At 39.1% G+C, this 22427-nt stretch overlaps 1 protein-coding gene and 1 pseudogene across 2 annotated transcripts; one reads left to right on the top strand and one right to left on the bottom strand.

Moving 5' to 3' along the window:
* Positions 1-881: 881 nt before the first annotated feature.
* Positions 882-6234, bottom strand: LOC104608303 (elongation factor 1-gamma-like). Of its 2 annotated transcripts, none has more exons than XM_010274248.3 (8): positions 6025-6234; positions 5863-5900; positions 5463-5612; positions 5308-5368; positions 5170-5222; positions 4907-5008; positions 4203-4719; positions 882-1602 (listed from the first exon to the last, which is right to left on the bottom strand). In XM_010274248.3, the coding sequence occupies exons 1-8, from the start codon at positions 6185-6187 to the stop codon at positions 1223-1225; spliced, it is 1464 nt and encodes a 487-aa protein (XP_010272550.1). In that variant the 5' UTR covers positions 6188-6234; the 3' UTR covers positions 882-1222. The 2 variants fall into 2 exon arrangements, with proteins under 2 accessions (XP_010272550.1, XP_010272551.1); XM_010274249.3 differs by having other exon boundaries at positions 5863-5905; positions 6025-6222.
* Positions 6235-9235: 3001 nt separating this feature from the next.
* Positions 9236-20640, top strand: LOC104608323 (UDP-glucose 6-dehydrogenase 1-like; annotated as a pseudogene).
* The last annotated feature ends 1787 nt before the right edge of the window (positions 20641-22427 follow it).

Raw genomic sequence — 22427 nt, 5'->3', positions numbered from 1 at the left:
TTCAAAAGAAGACACCGTTCATTGTCTTCTACCTTGAGATTAAACTGGTTATATTATATCTTTAAAAAAAAAGAAGAAAAAACATGAAATATGATAAAAGAAAACAATAACAAAGTAAAGAAATAACTAAACAAGAATGTGTTTTAGATCTAAAGGTAGAAGACAACGACTTCGGGGCCACTTAAGTCTTTTTTAAAAAATCTTTTGGAAACTCTGACAATCAAAAGACGATGTAAACTTTTGCATTAAAATCTTAACAGTTTGAAGACGATTTGGCTAAGGCACGTCTTTCTGTGCAAATAGAAAAAAACCAAAATGCAAGCTATCGGACTTCTAAAAAACCAACAACCCACACAAAAAGATGTGTCAAATAAGGCCTTCTTCATTAGTGTAGAACCTCAAACACCTCAACTAGTTCAATCTCAAAGTAGAAGACAATGAACAATGTTTTCTTTTGAAAGGTAGTTTTGACATTTTCAACAAATAACCAACAGTCGGTTAACAGCAAGGACCAATTTGACACTTTTTGAAAGTTTAGGTACTACAATGACACGTTTGAAAATTCACATACTAACTTGATACTACCCAAATGTTTAGGATACTAAAGTGAAGTGTTCCCTTATTATAATACTTGCTGATAAACCAAAGGGTTTTGCACTCCATGGCACAACTTACATTTCATCCTTAAAATGTCTGAATGATCTTGCTTTCTTTCATTACCAGGTTTTTACAACTCTTTAATTAGATAGCTGATAAGGGTAGAAAGCACTAGACCACCTTTCACTGTGCTTCCACATTCTATTATTTTCTGTTGATTACCAATTACATCGGTTTTGCACAAGGTAAAAAACATCTAAAATAATATTCCCACTATAGCCATCTTTTAGTAGCCATTCTCCAACATTGTCTTTTTACCATTCTACCCTTCCAGACAGGCAAACATCATATAAATCATTGTCAACAAATTAGAATTGTGACCGAAACAAACATACACTCAACATTGTCATGGAACCTAAATCCCTGACTATAAAAGGAGGTAATCTAATTTGTTTAAAAGAAAAAAGGGAACTGATCAAAAAGATAAAAAAAAAAAGGAAAAAAGGAACTTGGTATGTGGGGGGGGAGGGGGGGACAAATCTCTAGAAAGAGAAAAACAAGACTCATGAGATCATCTCAACAACATACCCTTATAGATAAGGGTAAGAAGTGGCAAATTGGCTCATCACTTGAAACATTTAGCATCCAGCAGAGCTTCTCCCTCAAAAGGCTCTGCATCTTCAATCATTTGATTAACACGCTCCTTCTGGGCTTCGTCATTGATGTCCACCTTTCTCCAGTCATAGAGCTCCATGTCATAGCACTCATCAAGTACAAATTGAGGAATCTCTTGCCCACGGAAGAGCCACAATCCCTTGACCTTGTATGGTGGCTCTGAACCAATAACTAAGATCTTGCCAAAAGCATACTTACGAGCCAGATCCATCCGTTGCAGGAAACCACTGACCTTGTTTAACGTGACAAATGAAACAGTATTCTCATCGTTGTATTTGTAATCACAAAACCAGAGAGAATATCCATCAGGATCAAACATGTCCCAAAATCCTACAACCAAAAGTAAAATGCTGAATAAATTGTTGTATCTGAAAACTCTGAAGGCAAAAGGAATGCATATTCCTAGAATACCCATATAACAATAATTCGACATACAGGAAATAAAACACAGGCTATAGAAGAAAATAACAAGACCACAATAGCATTTACCATTTAAAATATCAAAACATTACTTGCATAAATGAAACCTCAAAGTTAAAATGAGAGTTTCTAAGCAAAAAAGATGACGCATCTCTGCTTTCTAGGAATTAGATCATAGTGGGAAATGAAATTTCAAACCAAACCATTTAATTATTTTATCCACTAAAAGACAAACCAAAAAGATCTAAAAACAATGGTAGAGCTATGAAAAACCTGCTGAAGGGTGCTGCAACTCGGGTTGGCCTGAGTTAGCATTTTACTTGCTACCCACAGCCCTACCACCCACAGGATATTACAGCTGCGCATTGGGAATATCTCCCTTGTCATTCATGGGAAGATGTTCACAATACATGGTGGTGGTGTTATGCAGGCAGGGATGTGGGAACTGTTTGTGGGTAGCAGATCTGGAGTGAACCCAAGCATGCCCAAGTTGCACCATAGTTGACCCTTAGCCGAGAGATGAAGCACCTCCCTGATCAAGGGCTTCAAGTTACTGAAAACAGGCCCAAAGACCAAAGTGATGGTATGATTCAGATAATTGTGTTTCTTCTTTTGTTTATTTGGGGAAATAGAAAAATGCAGTTTAAACAGATAAAAAAGCTACCACATAAAATGTTGTAAAAACTAAAAAAGATAATAGCAGTGTAAGATACTGCTACAATTACAATTGTGACAAGAAGCATGCAACAAGAGTTTGCAATCAAAAATGAACCTAGAAGTTTGAGAGCTAGTAAGTCACCACAGCAGTATAATGTTGTAAAAACTAAAAAAGATAATAGCAGTGTAAGATACTGCTACAATTACAATTGTGACAAGAAGCATGCAACAAGAGTTTGCAATAAAAAATGAACCTAGAAGTTTGAGAGCTAGTAAGTCACCACAGCAGTTTGTCAGTTGGTCACAAGGTTCAAAGTATCAATACACCTCTGCTCATCGGTACTTAAAACCTTGCACTTTTTATGTTTTCTTTAGTTTTTTTTCAAAATTTAGTTTTTTATATATATTTTTCATTAAAAAAAGGGGATCCCAAAGACACCTGTAAACAGGTGTTTCGAGAACCAAAAGATAAGATACAATACACCCTATATCATATCAATACTTGGAACCTTGGTTTGGTCATTACATCTGAAGGTCCAACTTGTATCGTCCAAACACTACTCATTTTCTAAAGCTGAATGCAGTGAAAAAAAAAAAAAAAAAACTCATTAAAGTGCCATATATATGCAAGTGCAGAATGAAAAAACTATAACAGTCCAAGCTGACCCAACCGTAGAATGATTTTCCACAGTTTTCAAGCTTCTGGCCAGCCCACACGGTGCACTTGCCAAAACTACTCAGTCTGCATCAATTATTTATATTCGATGACGTTGGTATTTATAAATGTACCACATATTTGAAAAATCTAAACAAGAGAATAGTATTTGAAAACAAGGAATAAAGCAGACATGAAAAGATGAGTCCCTGTTGCAGTATTACCAGTACATGCAAAGCATGTAGTATTCTAACACCATAGGTAGCACAAGAACATGAACATATAACAATCAAGAATATTTAAGTATTAAATCATAATAATATAACACTGAGAATAATAACATTCAATGAAAACAGAAAAAATAAATTAAATAACAAATGGCAAGAAAACCATAGAAACCATTCTAGATTACATTAGCCTATCAACAGAGCAAGCTTATCAGTGACATTAACAATTTATGACTTTCAACAATAAGGTTTATAGAAAGAAAGACAAGTGGACAAAATGAAATATCCTCGACCAAAACTCCAACCAACAAATAAAACCCAACTCACAAAACCTTTGCAGTGCTTAAGGGAGGTCATGGAGTTATCCAATGAACCACGTCCTTGAAAAAATGATGCCTCAGATGCCTTTGTGATAGGCATCGAAGTGCTGGGGAGGGAGGGAGACTCCCTGTCCCTGAGAGTAGAAGTGCTGGCAGTAGTGGAAGGCATTCAAAGGGCAAAGCTAATGAACATTCACAAGCTATTTGTGGAGGGAGACTATAAATTGGTGATTAGCTGGTTACAAGACGGGGGGATGAAAATGTGACTCTTTTAATAATGAAAGGAAGAAAATAGGGTGGCTAACCAGAGAAATGGATATAAATGTTGAGTACGTTAAGAGAAGTGCTAATTATGTCGCAGATGCTTTAGCCAAACAGGGGTGGGGAGAGATTCTCTGTTCTGGGCACAAATTGTAAGGGAATTGGATTTGTTGGAGGAGAGATGAGAGGTTTTATCTCTCACAGTCTTTGTCTGTATTTAATGTGTTGTACATTTTCTTCCTACTTTAATTAGTAAAATGCTTGAGTTATTGATAAAAAATAGATTACAAAGTCATCGTCATCTACCTTCATTATAGTTTATAAATATAATGGGGAAAGTAACTCCAGTAGGTCTTGTCTTGCTTAGATTATTAGAAGAAAAGAAGGTACCTTTAATGGCAACCTCGCGGAAGTTGGATTTTGTATTTGAGTAGAGCCTCTTCCACTCATCCAATATCATCTTACTTGGGGGAAGCAGATCAAGAGGATTTTTCAGCTTGGGTTTGGGTGCCTCCTCCTCTTCAGCAGGCTCTTCTACTTTAGGCTTTGCAGGTTCTTTCTTGGTTTCCTTTTTCGGTTCATCCTTTGCCTTATGCTTTGCAGGTTCTTTAGACTGAGAAGGCTTCTTTGCTGACTGAACAGGTGGAACAGATTCTACCTGCTTTACTTCCCCCAATATCTTCTTGAAGTTTGGTTGATTAACCATGGTCCAAAAGTATCTCTCAACATGAGGAAACTCCGAAGTAAAGCTTTTGGTCATGACACGACTGAATCCCAAAGACAAGTTACATGTCATTACAATGTCAGCAAGAGTAACAGAGTGTCCAACAAGGAAAGTGTTTGAAGCAAGGTGTTTATTCAGGGCATCCAGGGCTCTCTTCAATGCAGAAATGGCAGCTTCCTCAGCCTTTATGCAACCAAAAACATGGCAGCAGGTCACATTAGAGATAAACAAGTACTACATTGAACTGATGCACTTATGTGCCTGCATTGCGGATATATCCTAAATGCATCAAATGTATGTATAGATGCTCGTGTAAATGAAAGAATTTGAATTTTAAAAGAAAGCAATGATGAATTGATGTGTAACTAACCGGAGGAAGGTATACTGCAAACCCAGCTCGGGGAATGAACCACTTCAAAATATTAGCGTCAATCTCCAATGAAGCAAAGTCAATCCACTGCTCAATACGAGCCTGGAAAAAGAAAATACCCAAATCAATAAAAAGAAAAAAACGCCCCACCCCCCCCCAACATCCAGTTGAAAGAAGATCATGATAAGCTTGAAACCCATCCCGTAGAAGGAAACACAATAATGTTTACTAAAGAAATATGCCAATAAGAAATCATATCTTACAAATTCAATCAGGGAAGAGCCATAAAGAGGAGTGTCGCCCTTCAAACGTGCAACTGCATTTAGTAACATCAATTAGAAAACCAAGTCTCAAGTCCAGCCTTCAGGGATTAAAACATATAAAATGAAATATTGACTCACCATAGCGTGCAATAGCATTGCTCTCAAATATGGGGCCATCAGGCGTCTCCAATACAGGAACCTGCACAAACAGAAACCATTTTCAAGACATAAAAGTAAAGCTCTGTCAAAACAATTAACCACCCAAGAAAGCTTCTTGGGCGATAACAGCTTACCTTTCCAATTGGGTTCATCTTAAGAAATTGGGGAGTTTTATTCGAGACACCCATCTCAAAATTCGGGACCAATTTGACTGTAACCCCATTGTACTCTGCAGCAATTAGTGCCTTAAAGGCATTCTTGTTAGTGTTCCCCGCATGCAAGACCTGTAAAACATATGAAATATATAAATCACTTCAGATCAATAACAACGTTGTTTTAACGTTAAATCCCATGCGCCTAGATCTGTTAGGCATGGAACGGAGAAAACAATAACTAATGGCTATCGCTCTAAGTTTTGCAGATCAGCAGATCTTCAAGACTGTAACCAACAGAATTGGCATCACAGCACTCTGAAACTAGAAGTTGATTTAAATTAAAATATCAAACAAACAGGAATATATATGAAAAACTGACCAGAGTCATGGCTTGAAGCAAGACGATTTCTTCGATATCTGATCTGATTAAGAAAAGAGAATATGAATGTTAATCAGCTAGAAGCCTTCACAAAACCACAATCGAGCTAAGGGAAGTAAAGGGGGGTGACAATAAATCAAAAGTTCCACTAAAGAAGCTTGCCTGCACTACACTGGGGGAGTCCTGGTCCGAGGTTTGCTGATTGATGGGAGAGAGGCTTTTTATTGGAAAGAAGTTGAAGTGTTAAACCCTCTAGGGTTTCTGGAGCTCCAGGAAAAATTAGGGTTTGTTTCAAAAGTGGAAAACTCGGTTGTCGCCCAGTCATCCGACTCGGAACGTGGCTGAGGTCGAAACTAATTTATCATCGAAGAAAAGGAATATTCACTAATACTGTTTTTTTGATAGGCTGCGTTTGTTTATGGTGTAAAATCCGGCTTGGTGTCGGTCAGTTTTGTATGCGTTTAGATGGGATGTAAAACAAGATACTTTTACATCCCATTGGTGTAAATGAATATTTAAAGATACTTTTACATAAAAAAATCAATGTAAAAGTAGTGTCCCTCTTCCTCCATTGGTGTAAAAGTAATGCTTTTCTTCCTCCTCTAGTAAACTACTTCGTCACCATCGAGATTTCAATCTTCATCGTGCCCTCCTATTTTTATCAAGGTTTTAAACTCCATGTGATCTTCTTCTTCTTTCTTTTCTTTTGATAAATTCTTCTTCTTCTTCTTCTTCTTCTTCTTCTTCTTCTTTCACACTTTCTCTCTCTCTGGTCTCCTTGTGCCAAGTTCGAACGGGGAAGATGGATAGAAGTAAAGACGAACAAATTTTTTGCTAGAGATCAGAGCAACAACATTGTTAGGCAACACCACAGTTGAGGAGGATTTTGTCCTCCTCACTCTTTAATGGGAAAAATGGGAAGATTTCACTAAAACCCACTCTTGAATGGGAAAACCCACAGAGATAAGGTGGGAATGGGGAAAATCCACTAAAACCTGCTCTTCGATCAAGTGGAAATGGGAAAAACCTGCTCTAAACAAAGAAAGATCCCACTCAATTGTTTTCAAAAAATCGATAGATCAAAAGAGAAGAAGATTTCACTGAAACCCACTTGGTTTTACACTGTTTTGCCAAACGAACAAGAGTGTAAAACATGCATTTGATCGGTTCGCTTTTTACACTGATGCATCTTATCGTTCTTTATTTCCATCAATGGAGTTTAATTGTGTAAAACTCAACTTTTCCCCATTAGTATCATGTACTTTGGGTCTAGTGCCACTTTAGTCTCCAAACTTTAAAATGTGACATTCAATATCCAAAATTTTAAAATGTATCAACTTAGTATCTATCATTAACCAGTCGTCAATTATGTGTATTATGTGGCATCATGTATAACTTAAAATTTTTCAAAATGTCAAAATTACCCTTGAAAATAAAACATTGTTCATCATCTTCTTCCTCGAGAAGATGAAACAAAGGTATAGTCCCATCTAATTTCCTGCCCAAATTTTTTTCTCGAACGCGTCTCAAATCCTCAAACATGTTCTTGGTTGTTTAGTTCAACAGATTTCAACTACGTTGGTTTGAACGACTCTATTTCCAAGCGACCATGCTACCTGACCATCTAAAAGCGTCCGGCTATGTTGTCCGAAATACATGATACCTGAAAAAAACTTACAACCACTTCATTCATAGAATCTCCCTCGATGCAAATATCCAAGAACAATGACTACGATTAAGAACTTAGAAACAACTTCTTTCCTTGCTATCTTTTGTTTCACCACTAAATCCCAATGAAGATGCTTCTGCTGCTAACGTTCACCAACACCCTAGAATGCAATTTAATGGGCTTCATTTCTGAGGTAGTTTTGGCCGTACAGAATCAAGTAACAAAGACCATTCACTAATTTGTTTTGTGGTTGTGGTCTCACAATCTGTCCATGACTTTGATCTCTTATCATTTTTGGCCTCCCCATTGCCTTCTACAAGCGAAAAGCTTTTCGAAATTCTCCCAACACCCAACCCAACTCATTTAATTGTATAAGTAAATCATTGATTAAATCACTTTTCTTTCTATGGTTTATGGTAAACATAATTAATATTAACAATATGATGCCCCTAACCTTCCTAGATGCAAGCAAGATCCTCCACCAAAAGGGTTTTTTCTAAACAATAACTTTAAGAGATCCTGGATTAGTTTTTTTTTTACTCAAATAACTCATAATGCATGGAAAAATAATTACACCAATTGTTCGAATACTAGTTATTATTCTAAAAAATAATTACTTTAATAAGTAAATTATTTAAATAATTACTAGTACAATTATTAGTGTAGTTTGAATTTTCTTTAATATTATTAAATAATTATTAGTGTAAATGTGTAATTAGGTCAAGCTAAATCAAATCCACCCCAAGTTTTTTTTTTTTTTTGGATACAGGAGGGAAAACGATCAAACTAAGCAAAGGGTAAGCAACCCCAATGATCAAGGGCAGAGCTAGGGCAACTTAGGGGAACCCTAGTCCCCACTTATACTACCCTTCTCCCCCCACCCACACCCAATGATTAGCCCCCAAAACCTCATCCATGTTTATTCTCTCATTCCTATCCATTTAATTAGGTTTTGGCCATTGTAGAAAAAATTTTGGCTCCTCCCCTACCAAAGATCATGAGCTTAGCTATGTTGAAAATTCTCAGTGAATGAGTGAAGTGTTCTTTGTGAACGAGTGGTTATCGAAGGTGAAACCCAAAATCTTCTCCCCGTTACTCTTGTTGGAGGTTACCAACCATAATACTCTGGAAGCAAGAAAGATGGCTGATCAAGAGGATCAAAATGGAAAAGTGAAAATGAATGAGAAGTGCAAGAGTTTGTTTAGTAAGGTAATTCCAGATAGAACTCTAAATGCACAAGGTGTCTTGGAGCTAGTGCAAAATATGTGGGCACGGAGTTTGGAGTTTAAGATACGAAGTTGAGTGGTTGCATGGAGATATTCTGTAGATTGTTTTCAGAAATGAGGTAGACCTAGAGTGGGTTTTGGAAAAGGAATTGCAAACAGTGAGAGACTACCCTATCTTATTCAAACTATGGGGACCCAATGTCATCCCACGCAACTTATCCTTCAAGTTCCTAAACATATGGGTAAGGATCCTAGATGTTCTAGTGGAGAAAATGATAAAAGCTTGGGTAAGAAAGTTGGCTGTGAATGCGGGCGAATTGTTGGAAAAAGAGGTGGACCAGGATGCTGATGAGGACAACCCATGCTAGGGACGATTTCTGAGAGTTAGAGTTCAAGTGGATACTTCTAAACCTCTGGCCCTACGCTTTTAGGACAAAGAAGGAAGGAATGGGTCTTGGTGGTTTCCCTACCAGTAAGAATGCCTCTTTTGTTCTATAGATGTAGCTATATTGGGCATGATGAAAGACTTTGCAACTTAGTCTCTGAAGAGGCTAACATGGTTATCCTTGTAGAAAGGTTTGCCATCCAGGAGTTCAAGGGAGAAAATCAAAATCCAACTTATGGTCTGTGGATGAGAACTGCAATGGAATCAAGAGAGTTTAAAGTTATTAATAGAGAAGGTAATAAATGAGGTAAAGGGACACCTCGCACCTCCACTCTAGCTCTGATGAAAATAAAATCTCCAATAAGAAATGTGGATTCTCCTTTCAATGTGAAAAAAAAAGAATGGGCATGATGATAGATGTAAGTGGTGTGGTAAGGCTGAGTATGGTGGTCTCCTTGAAGAACGAAGAAAGGCTAGAGGTATCGGAAACATAACAGAGGTAGGTAGGGATCTTTAATTAATGGAATCGTGTGTTTGTTATGGTTTACACCCCTTTTATAAGGGGAGATCCCAAGGCCCGGAAGGGAAGGAGCCGAAAGGGGGTTTGACTCCTATTTGGAAGGGGATCTTCAATTCGATGTCAGTTGTCAAGAGGGCATTGCTAGGGGTTCGCCACTTGTTACGCGAAATCTTCCCAGGATGAAGTTTCCTTTCATCCAAGGATTCACATAGTGCGCGTGCACTACTTCCCTTTGTAGGTCTCCTAAATCGATGTCATGTGGGTGACATTGGAGTTAGTCTGACGTGTTCCGCTTAGTCTGCTAGGTGTCCTGCTATGAGTGACTTTGGCTCATTGTAGTCGTGCGATGGTCCTTTTGTCCATCACAAGTTTGTGATGGCTTCAAGCTCATCGCGAGTGTATGACAAGTTATGGGTTGATAGCAAGTTTGTGATGGCCTATGTGATGGCTGCGGGTCCATCGTAGGGCTGGTTTAATGCCTTTATTGCGGTCACCATTGTAGGGAAACATATGTACTTACTATTAGCCCCTTGCTTATTGGTAAGAGTATTCATATCAATAAGCATTTCTATGATTGGTGTGATTTCTTTGCTCTCTTTATCATATGTTACTTCTTTCATCACACGTTTTGGTATTTGTTAGATTATTATGGCTGGCACATGGGGAAAGGTGACTTTGAGCTCATTTTCATCTGATCATCGGTTATCTCTTAGATTTGGTGTTTCATGCGTGCTTCTGGTGACTATAGCTGTTGAGGGGATCGTAAAATTTTAAACATGTCTTAGAAAAGGATGTTGTTGTTGGGTGCATGATTCAGAGTTCGCCATTGTTAGGATTGATTGATTTTTGTATGGTTATTATTAGCCCCCCTATTTCTCAATAGGAAGCATTTTGTCAAGAGACAACTTTGGTTACATTTGGATTTTCAAGCCCCCCTGTGTCTTGGCAAAGTGCTTTCTATCGGGAAACACCTTGAGTGTCTATATGTCTAGGGATGGTAATTTTAGCCCCCTATACCTTGGTGAGGTGTATTCTACTTCCAATGACTCATGTGTGTATTCTTTGTCTTGGGGAGGACTACTGAAGGGTGGTTCTCTTCCCCGCTTTTTGTCGTACAATATTTTATTGAAGAGGTGTTGGGTCTAGTTCTAGGTACCCCGTTGTTAACACCCAATTTTTGCTTGGTCCACTGCCTAAACCCCAAACTCACCCCAAATGCTTAGTCAGACCCTTCCAATCTCTTTGAAACACCCAAAAATCCAAAAAGCCCAAATTTCACCCTGAGAGCCTTTAAATTCACCATTAAGCTTATCTGATACCAATCTGATGGCCCCGATCAATACCCATTTACACCTCAACCATTAGATAAAACACAACCATCAGATCCAGGACCACCCAAGACACCTACCCATAAAAATTCAACTCAAGATTCCCTCGTTTACCCCCTCATCAAATGAAGATTCCATTTCAACCTCTCTCGTTACCCTAAAACACTCATAACCTAGATTACCTTGCTCTTGACGCATTCAAACTGATCTGACCACACCTTTAGACTACAAACATACCATAACACTTGCTCATAAAATTTCGCCCCTTGATTTTCTCAACTTGCCCTTCTACCAAACCAAATACCCAAATTCCTATGATTTGACCCTCAAATACCCACCTGTGAAATATCAGCCCAAAATTCCTTCATTTACCCTTCCATCATACCAAGATTCCATTTCGAGGTCCAAATTGACAGGATTATAAATCTTCCCGATATGGGCCCATTTGGCTCAATCTATACCAATCACCTCAAACTCCCAAAAATCCTACCCTGTGAAATTTCATCCAAAACAAACCTTGTTTGCCCCTCGATCACGCAAAGATTTCATTTTAAGTCTATAGATTAACCAAATCAAGCCTCTTCCAGATCTGCCCAATCCAGGCCCAGTTGGGCCAATCGAACCCCACTAATCAACTCGGAATGTCTAAAAATCCACATGTGAAATTTTAGCCAAGAATACCCTTGTTTACCCTTCCATCTAAAAAGATTTTGTTCTGGCCAATCTTGCTAGCCTACTCACACAAAACCCTTCTCAGCAGTCAAACTCATCTCAACCTTCTACTTTTTGACCTAGAACCACCCATCATTGAACCAAGACTCCAGTTTGATCATTTTCCCCAAAATTAACAAAATGCCCCTGAATTTCCCCAAAATTAGGAAACTGTCCTTAACCCTACCTATAAATAAATGCCTAAATCTTTCATTCGGCGGAATTCACTATTTACCCTCTTCCCCCTCTCGATCGAACAGAGCGGCAGCAAGAAAGAGAAGAAGCAGATCTGAACCCATCTCTGACTTCTACTAACTCTCACTCTTTCTCTCTCTTGGTTTTCTTCTCTTCCTTCTCTCTTCTTCTTCTATTGAATCCATTCTCAGAAACTGACTGCACTGTTCATCTCCTTCTTCATCCGAACCCAAAAGTACAATGGCGGTAGTAAGGAAAACCTCCCCTACCACCAAATATTCCTTCTCCCTCTTCCTTCATCTATATTTGTGTCGAGAATACTATCCATCGTCGTAGTCCATTGTCTTGTAGCGAACAGCAATGGCAAACGAACCCCCCTCCAATTGCCCCTTCTCACTCTATAAAACTCTCTCTCCCCTCTCCTCTACTATCTCATTTTCCCTTCTCAGAGCCCCCAACCAAACATAGATAATTTGCATTCTCTCATCCCTTCACCACCATCATCAATCAAATAGAGCTAGTTTACAACTTAGCATCTCATCAGCAAATCTGCAAATAATCAAGACCTACCCTAGCATCAAATTCAAATTTGTAGCTCAGCTTATCATCTCCGCCCATTTCTCAACTCTAAAGTGGCTTACGCCCCAAACATTTGATCGTGTTTCCTAATCCATGAGAATCATCTCCATCCCAGTTAACTGATTCCTATTACAGTAGACTCTAGTCTCCCTTGTTCCAACAAGCAAACTAAGGTCAAAATCCTGACTCAGCATCGGCAGAGTTCAGGCCAAAATCCCATATTAGAGTTCGATTGTTCAGCCTTCATCATCGAGGATGATTAATCTGAAGTCAAAGCTAATTTGAAATTCCTTGTGCGACACTGGTCGAACCAAGGCAGAAGTCCTAGCCTAAAATCTTCATTTGTTTGTTCACATACAGAAGCATCGTGCCACCAGCGAGGACAACTCAGGTAATTTGAACTGGACCTTTTACTAGGCTTGCTTTGACAAGGAGGATTTGAGGTTAGGGAGTAGATCGATGGAGTAAGTTCCATCCAATTCACTTTGATAGATCTTATCCCCAACCCAATCCAATCATTGTTTTAGTCTTAGTTGTTAATAGTTAGATTTTAATATGAACCTAAACCTGCTAGTCTCAAAGAATCATCTCTCTTTTACTTATTTTCCTCTGACAATATTTCCTATGAATATTGCCAGATGCTCATCATAGTGATACATGTTTGCATCAAGGGTAATTTAGGTAGTCTATAAATGGGAAATGGGTAGACAATTGCTTTATTAGTTGCTTTTTCTTCATGATGTTACTTGTTTAGAATTCCAATGTGGGTCCCACCTATTGGACCCGAGAGAGGGGTGCCTAATCCCTTCCCTCTCCCATCCGAGTCTTACCCGGATTGGTTGGACCAATGTCTTAGTTTTTGGAGTCACTATTAAAACAAAGCATTTTGAAAATCACTCTCGGAGGTCCCATCACCTCCATTTCCTAATCTGATGGGTGGCGATTCCATTCCCAGCCCAAGTGGCAAGTGAGCCATTTTCCCAACGCTCATAGATTGGCGACTTCACTGAGTTCTTGGACCATAGGTGGGGCCTATATGGGGCCCATTTGGCTTGATAGCTTTTTCTTGTATATATGCATGCTTCTATGTTGTTTTTCTTTTATTAGAATAATAATTGCTTATTCCTTGTTGATTATTAGATAGTTGTTATTGCTTTATTTCTTTTATTCCTCATCTACTCACTCACTGCACACACCATTTGCATTAGTTCTAGCATCCCATGTGCCATTAGGAAAGGGGTTAGTAGGTGGTCAAGACACGCTGGACCTTACTCCCCGTAGTCGCACCCAAAGCCCCCAAACCAGCCACCAACCAGAGAAGCCCATTTGTCCGACGAGTGAAGGTTTGGAGGCTAGCTACCTTGTTAGAGCCTTGAGTCTAGGTGTCAAACTCTCCCCTCATGCATCACATTCCACATAGTACACATGTGTCAGCCTAGTCAGTTAGGATGTTAGCCACCTAGCTTGTTTTGCTTGCGTACCCCTTGTGGGGCTCACATCAAGTAAAAAGAATATAAAAAATATAAAAATAAAACAAAAAATAGATAAAAATTTCAAGAGTCCAATAAAACTAAAATAGAAATAGAACAATAGGATAAAATATATGTAGATAAAAAAACTGAAAAAATCAAAAAATAAAAAAAAATAAAAAAGGGTAGGAAGTTTAGGCACAAATACACTTAGAAGAATATCAAAGAAAATAAAAAATTAAAATAATTACAATTAATCCAAAAAATAATTAATTAAAAATCAAATGAAAAGTAAAAATAATATAATATCATAAATAAAAAACAAAAAAAGAAGGAAAAGATAAAAGAGAGATAAAAAAGAAAAGAATTTTGAGAAAAAGAGAGAGAGAAGGCTTGATTTAAATGCATGGGACTAAGCTAAAGCTTTGCAAATTTTGGGTCCCTAAGGATGAACAAGGCTGCTTCTTATTGTTAGCTCATTTTTTGCCTAGGCCAAGTTGAGTTATGACATGTTCTCCCCTCAGTCTTGAAAGTGAAGGGTACCAAAGGTTACAAGATTTGATTGTTTTCGACGATTTCATTCCTGGAAATTCATAGAGTTTGGATGAGTTAAATCTCCGGATTTGGGTAGTGGCAACTTGCTTGGAGTTATACCATCTACTACTTCTAACTTGAAAATGCTCAGAGGATTTGTGTTTGATGACTGTAGCTTTTTGGGGAGTTTACCCTCTATCATTGGAGGCTAAGATATTTGACTGAGTTGTGATCATTCATAGAACTTCTTTTTGTGGTTTTCCCCCAACAGAATTTAGAAAATATGAAGATCTTGGAATCATTGCACTTGGGAGATTAGGAATCAATCCTACCTGTGAGGGGCTAGTGTTAGATAGTTTTGTATGCCCTTAGCTTCAATCAGTTTTGATGTACTTTTGATATTTAATGTAAATAAATAAAGTACATGTTTGATTCATGTTGTGTGGTATGCTTCTATGTAAGACCCTAAAACTGGACACTTAATGAGACTTGTGTTAGTTTTAAATGTTTACAGCCGTTAGATAAGTCTAGGGAGATTTATCCTGTCAAGGCTGACACTGGTGTGCTGCCAACTGTTGGGGTGGTTTGTCTCAGCCGCCAGGGGGAGACCCAAGGTACACGCAGTGTAGGATTACTTGAACTCTTGAACCGGACCAGATTTCCAGTATTGCCCTGGAACTTGGAGATTGATGGGCAAAACTAGAAAGTTACACCTGACCCCTAGACCTGATTATGGTACTGCATTAGGTGTTGGATTGGGTTGTCGTTGATATGTCAATCAGTGAGATCCTTAGCGGGGGTCAAAACCTGGGTATGTTGGGACAGTCTGAGAATTCACCTAAGTGGGTGATCATAGTGACGGGATCAGCCCCTTTGTCGGACAAAGGTAATGATCGGGGATGCACTCTCTCTGATGGAAACCAAACTACCGGCAGTTGATTTCAATCGTTGGAATTTTGTTTTGCAAAATTTATATATATGATATATACTTATATATGGTTTCAAATTGTTTGCAAATGGTTTTAATTCCCGGGATCCATGTGAGTAGAGAGTGCAGCACTGTTCCTTGCAGTCGAGGGAGAGGTCCTCTCTTGTTGGGCAGTGCTTGATCATTATGGGCTGAGAGGTTAAGTGTAAGGCCACTTAGGATAATACCTGATGGGCTAATCTTGCATCTGCCCACATTTTTATAAGATGGCTTGGCCCAGGGACCACTTAGTGTAAGTGTTGGGCCCATAGGGTCCATGTGATGGGCTCAAGGGGTTCACTGGGCATTCCAGTGAATTCGGCTAAGCCTTGTAACAAAGGTTGGGCCGAATCCATGTGGCTGATGTGGAGATCAATGCTTGGGTCCACGCCATACAAAGAAGACCAACTGGGCAGCAGTTTGGAAACTTATTGAGCACTAATTACTTATTGGGCCTAAAAACCCATTTCGAACTGGGTTAATCTGATCACCCACTTAAAGGGGCGAATCTGCGGATAGGATTAAGACTAAACTCCTGATGAGATCAGGAATGGGCTGATCTATGATAGCTATGATTATAACCCTAGCAAGTGCACTAGTTATCAAGTAGTATAAAAATATCGTTCACACGGGGATTTAACAAAATAAGTATTAGAACTACAGCCTTCCCTAATTATTTGGACAATCGAATTTCAGATTTAAGCATAAGAACTACTGAAGATAGAAAATAGAGAAACAAAATAAAAGCAAGGGCAATCAATAACCGAATATGCAGTGATTGAGTGAAATCGCTAGGACCATTGGTCCACCTAACCATTCTAATGAATATTAATGGATGCGATTAACCAAGATCATTTGTCATTCCCATAAGCTGAAGTTTTTCCCAATTTTATTTAATATTCTTTCTCAAAATATATTAAACCTACTTCTATCAAAGAAACCCCTCGATCCCTTGACTAGAGTTCTCAATGATAGAAATGCATTAAGTGTAAGAAAAACTCATATATTCAGATGAATCATGTGTATATATCCCTATATACCATTCAATTCACACCATGAATTATGTGGTCAAATATATAAATTCATCTCCCGATTCATTCATATAAACCAAATCAATTAAGATATGGCCACTCCTAATCGCATTAAGCAAATAACTCAGACTATATGGAAATCACGATCTTGGATAAATCATAATGATAAAAATATATTCATTATCATGGTTAGGCTTTCCACAGCCATAGCTAAAAACAAATTAGTTCATAATAAAGAAAATAAAGCAAACAAGAGGAAAAGAAAGAACTCATGAATTCGCCCATGGAGCTGAGATCTCCTCTTCTTCTTGCCACCACCTCCTTCTTGAAGCTTTCTTGCTTGATAGATTGGTTGGTCCTCTACTTCTTGATACCTCTCTAGTCCGCCCCCCATCCCTTTATATAGCTTAAAGGGGAGGGGATGGTCTCCAACTCCTTCTTGGGGTTTATCTTTCAAAAATAGAAAGTCCTAGTCTAATCCTACTCTTATCTCTTTATCTAGTGAACTCAATGTCTTTATCTTTCTAGGATTACATCACAAATTTAAATCTGGTAGGACTCTTTTCAGTTTCTTGTTCTTGCATTCGTATTAGGCTTCCTCTACGAATTGGGCTGCTGCAAGGCTTTTCTGCAAGTTGGGCTTCAGCTGCGAATTGGGCCTTCTTACGAATTTGCCCCGACTTTGGCCCCGGATTTGACTTCGACGCAGGCAGAATCTGCAAAATCCCAAAACATGAAAATTGTAGCTTTCTCTCTTATCTTTCTAGTGAGTCTTGAATCAGCCCAATTGGATCTCGGATACGAGAGTTAGGCTCAGATTACTGAACGGTGCCGAAACTGTGAAAAATCATTCGATTTGCCTTGCTTTTCTCCTGATGCCTTCTTTCATGCCTTGAACCGAAATACAAGAAATATGAGTCCAAATAAGTACTAATTCAATATAAAAGACTGAATATTTGGGGATAAAAATATGATAAATTTTATTCTCATCAATCTAATCTGCAGATAGGATTAAGATTATCCCCTATCCAAATACAGATTTGGATTGGGATAACTCCTAATTGGATTATGAGGTTTTTTAATCACTAAGAAAGGAGAAAACCCTAATAAAGAATTACAAGAATTCGACCTAGGGTTTATGCAATTAACACTCTCTGCAATCTGAGATAGGATCTCATCTTCCTTAAGCTGAAAACTGCACTCACACCACTTTCAGCTTAGGGATCTCCTCCACCCGCCGCCACCTTGCTGCATAGTTCGAACTCCATTGAAGGGAGAATCAAGAAATCTATTCTTGATATCAGTCTTTGCAGAAAGGATGATTTGGTTCGGTGCTCTAAGCCTCCAACGAGTTCTTGTGAAGAGTTTGGTACGTGAGATGTACACTGTTGGTCCTGCCCCACCATCGCTGTGTCATCTTCAGTGGGAGTAGATCTTGGATCTTTCTTTAGGCGTGAACACCGACGTTGGGAGATTTTGATTCTCCGTATCAGGTATAACCCTTCCCTTGATCTTTGGTTCAGATCTGGTCTGGTTTGGTTCGAATAGATCCTTGAATATTTGATTCTAAAATAAGGGAATGTGATTCCCAGTTGGAAGAAAGGTAGGAAATTTTTGAAATTCGCCCACCCATTCCGCAACCTTTTTGGTGTCCATATGATGAATCCTACCATTCTTTCAGCTAGAATTAGTTTACTCAAGACCATTTGCTTCAAGCTATTTGTTATGATGAATTTCTGACTAAAACAGCATGATTTCAGTAATATTAAGCGAGATGCTCTACAATATGACTTTTCCGTAATTAGGAGTTCAATCCTTGCCAGTGTACTATGTGTTGCCAACCATACCTTCAACAGAAACCCTTACATGAAGCAAGCAATGACATTTCCTTGATGACACTGTTGCTGTATGAGAATGAGTTCATTGACACTTTGCTAGTATTGAGAACACCTTCAAGGGGTATGCTTGGAGAAAGGGGTTAGTTTATGAAGTTGTTGACGGTTATAACTTCTTCTCTCATTTCTGGGGTCCTTCTAGAATTCCTACTCCTCTCCCTTTAGATGTTGTCACAAAAGTAGAGAAACTGTCATTGTCAAATGGACAATTTAGTGATAATTTGTTGAGTTGAGAGATTATGGGTTTTAAAGTCGCTTATGCCTACACGTTGCTTCTCTATTGATGCTTTGGCTATTGTTCATTTTTCAGTTAATAGTCATGGTAATTCTTTCTTACATGATTTTTTCTTACCTCAAGTAGTCCAAAGAGGGTTATTCTTTGCACCTTGACCTCAAGCCAGAATGATGCACCTTACCTGCCTAACCTGTCTGAGATGAGATGCAAATTTTTCAGGTATTCCAGAATCTTCAAATGATGCACAACTTTTGAGCGACCATCAGGAAGATCCCTATTTAATTATAATTCTATGCAACATATTGACACGAGTTATGGTGGGAAATCTGATTTTCTTGACAGGTTGAGCCATATTTAGTGGATGGGAAATGTGTTGCTGGTGTCAGATTTACACAAACAACATTGCCACTAAATTCTAGTAAGTTGGGGGAGCAATTTTTAGCTATGTTTGGTAGTTCTTTATTCTATGCCTCACTTGGGAGGATCAAATGGATGGGTAATGTGTTCACTCACAGGGTGCAACTGTAGAAATCTTTGCAGACATCCAGGCTGTTAAGGAGTTGAGAATTGACCAAGTTAATTCATTTATTAATAGCATTGGATTGTTGTCAAGTGCAGTTGAAAAGTCTGATTATATCCAAGGAAAGAGTTGATGACTAGCATTTTAGAAAGGATATTCCTGTCCCAAATTGTTAATGACCCATAATATGCGTTGAAATTCAGTGGCTTGCATAAGTTTCCATCTACAAAAGAAATTATAGTCTCTTCCACAGCTCCATCCCCTTACACAAATCTACTATTTCCATTTCTCATGCGCTTCCCCTCCTGCAGTCTTGTTCAATTTTATTTCTTGCCCACTTTTAAAGGAATACTCATGCAAATAATTTGAAGGTTACAGACAACTAGGAAAATGGTGTAGGTCTATTGTATTGGAGCTGAATATGTCGGTGGATCTACCATGGTTGTAATAGCACGCAAGTACCCTTCAATTGAAGTAGTTGTTGTGGACGTCCCTGTACCTTGTACCAATGCCTGAAACAGTGACCAACTCCCCATCAAGCAGTTTAAAGAAAACAATATTTGCTTCAGCATTGATGCAGAAAAACATGCAACCAAAGCAAATTTCATTTTTGGTTTCAGTCAGCACTCCAACCAAGACAAGATTGTGGTTGAAAGGTCAACAGCTCCCATCAAAACTGAAGAGGCAATCAAAAAGATTCTGACTCACTATAGCAAGAGCATCAACTTCTAATTCTCTCATACCTAGAGTTCCTTGCCGAGTGTCTATAGGAGGTATGGAAGCCCCATAAGGGCAAAAAGCAATTCAGGTGTTGAAGGATGTCTATGCCACCCCTAATGGGGGCTGAAGATCGACTCATATCAACCAGCCCGCGGCCTGTTGAACTTTCAAGCTTGCTTCCACTGCCTTTCTGGCCCAGAGGATCTCATCTGTCAATGCCATGTCAGCACTCTATGTGGCAATTGGTGCTGATGTTTCCCAAGTGTCCCATGCTATTGGTAAGGAGTAAGGACTCTAGGATTGGGTCCAAGTTCCTTAATGTCAGTGTTGACTTTGGTGGGTCCAACTTTCTTGACATATTCAACCAGATCTACGTCTATGAATGCAATGGCTTCCCTAAGGTAGAAAACTATTGGAAACAGGTCATCAAGGATCGTTGGCCAAAAACCATTTTGTCAAATGAGTGGTCTTTTCCATTTTCAACAGTCTCATGAAAGAAGATTATTGTTCTCGGTTTGCCTTCAAGAAAGATACAGGTTACACAATGGAGACCTTTGTCATCGATGTGTGCAAAAGGGTGTCAAGGAATGGAACCTACATAATCATTTATAACCAGGTTATTAAGGATCATGTCTAGAGGGACCATCCAGTGGACAAGTTCGACCAAAACTATCCACGACCCCCATCTCTGCGAAGAAAGTGTACGTTGCTGGGATGCATACGAGACAACAAAGGATGCCCACAGTATTCGAGCATTGACAAAGTGGGATGGATCTAGGACACTTGTTTATTAGAGGATATATAATTGAAGGGATGATAGATCCATCGTATGGACGCCCAAATCTTGCGGAATAAGGTGTGCGAATTTCAAAAAAATTTCTCTCCCTTTCAACTGGGAATCGAATTCCCTATTTAGAAAATCATATTTTCAAGGATCAATCTTGAACCATAAACTAAACCAGATCTTAACAAAAGTAGTGGGAGAGAATTATACCTGATACGGAGAAGTAATATCTCCCAATGGAGGTGTTCACGCCCAAGGAAGGATCCAAAGACTACTCTCACTGAAGATGGCGCAGTGCAAGATGGAGCAAAATCAGTAGTGTTCTTCTCCAAGAACCTATTCCTTCGCAATAAACAGTATAATGGCACGTGAGCACAGCTTCCTATCAGTCCTTTCACAAAGAACTGATATCAAGATCAAATCTTGACTTCTCCCTCAACTGGAGATCGAACTGGCAAAGTAGGTGGCAAGAAGAAGGAGGCGACAAGAAAGAATTCTGCAAGGTTGCTTAATTCTTTCTTCTGTGATTTCAGCTCTAAAAAGGATGTGAGTATGTCTCTCCTGAAGGCTGCCGCCCCTTCCTTCTTTTGTAACCCAAAAGGATCAACTCCTAATCCAATTAGGAGTTGTTGATCCAAATCATATTTGGATCAGACATCCCTTTAGGTGATAAGGATAGACCATTATCTTATCTGCAGATTAGATCAACCTTCTCCTAATCTCATTAGGAGGTTTTTAGATATGAATCACATTCAGATCTGGACTCTCTGAGTGGATAGGGTTAAGACTCTATCCTATCTGCTAATCCATCTCAGAATTTGCCCCAAATTTAACTCATTAAATTAGCCCAGTTCAAAATGGGCTTAAGGCCCATTAAGGTTATGTGCTCACTTAGTCTTCCTATCTGCTGCCCAGTTGGGCTTCCTTGTATGGCGTGGGACCCAAGCATTGATCTACACATCAGCCACATGGGTTCGGCCAGCTTTTGTTACAAGGCTTGGCCGAATACACTGTTATGGACAGTGCACCCCCTGAAACCCATCAAATGGGCTCTATGGGCCCAACACTTACCCTAAGTGGTCCCTGGACCAAGCCACCTTGTAACACCCAGGGACTGTGGGCAGATGCAAGATTAGCCCATCAGGTATTATCCTCAATGTTCTTACACTCAACCTCTCAGCTCAGAATGATCAAACACTGCCCGACAAGAGAGGACCTCTCCCTCGGCTGCAAGGAACAGTGTTGCACTCTCTACTTATATGGATCCCAGGAATTAAAACATTTTGCAAACATTTTAAAAACCATAATATATATACTTTTATATCTCATCTAAAATATACTTTGCAAAACAAATCTCAACAATTGAAATCGGTTGCCGGCAATCTTGGTTTCCATCAGTGAGAGTGCATCCCCGATCATTACCTTTGTCCGACAAAGGGGTTGATCCTGTCACTATGATCACCCACTCAGATGAATTCTCAGACTGTCCCAACATACCCAGGTTTTGACCCCCGCTAAGGATCTCACTGATTGGTACATCAAAGACAACCTAATCCGACACCTAGTGCAGTATCATAATCGAGTCTAGGGATCGGGTGTAACTTTCCAGTTTTGCCCATTAATCTCCAAGGTCCAGGGCAATACTGGAAATCTGGTCCAGTTCAAAGATTCAATTAATCCAACACTGCATGTGCCTAGGGTCTCACCCTGGCAGCTGAGACAGGCTACCCCAACCGACTTGGTGGCACATCAGTGTCAGCCTTATCAGGATAGGTCTCCCCAGATCGACCTACTGGC

Source organism: Nelumbo nucifera, chromosome 1 (assembly GCF_055504915.1).
Source record: "Nelumbo nucifera cultivar China Antique chromosome 1, China Antique-T2T, whole genome shotgun sequence".
In the NCBI taxonomy this organism is placed as follows: domain Eukaryota; kingdom Viridiplantae; phylum Streptophyta; class Magnoliopsida; order Proteales; family Nelumbonaceae; genus Nelumbo; species Nelumbo nucifera.
This window is presented reverse-complemented; position numbering and strand designations above follow the sequence as displayed.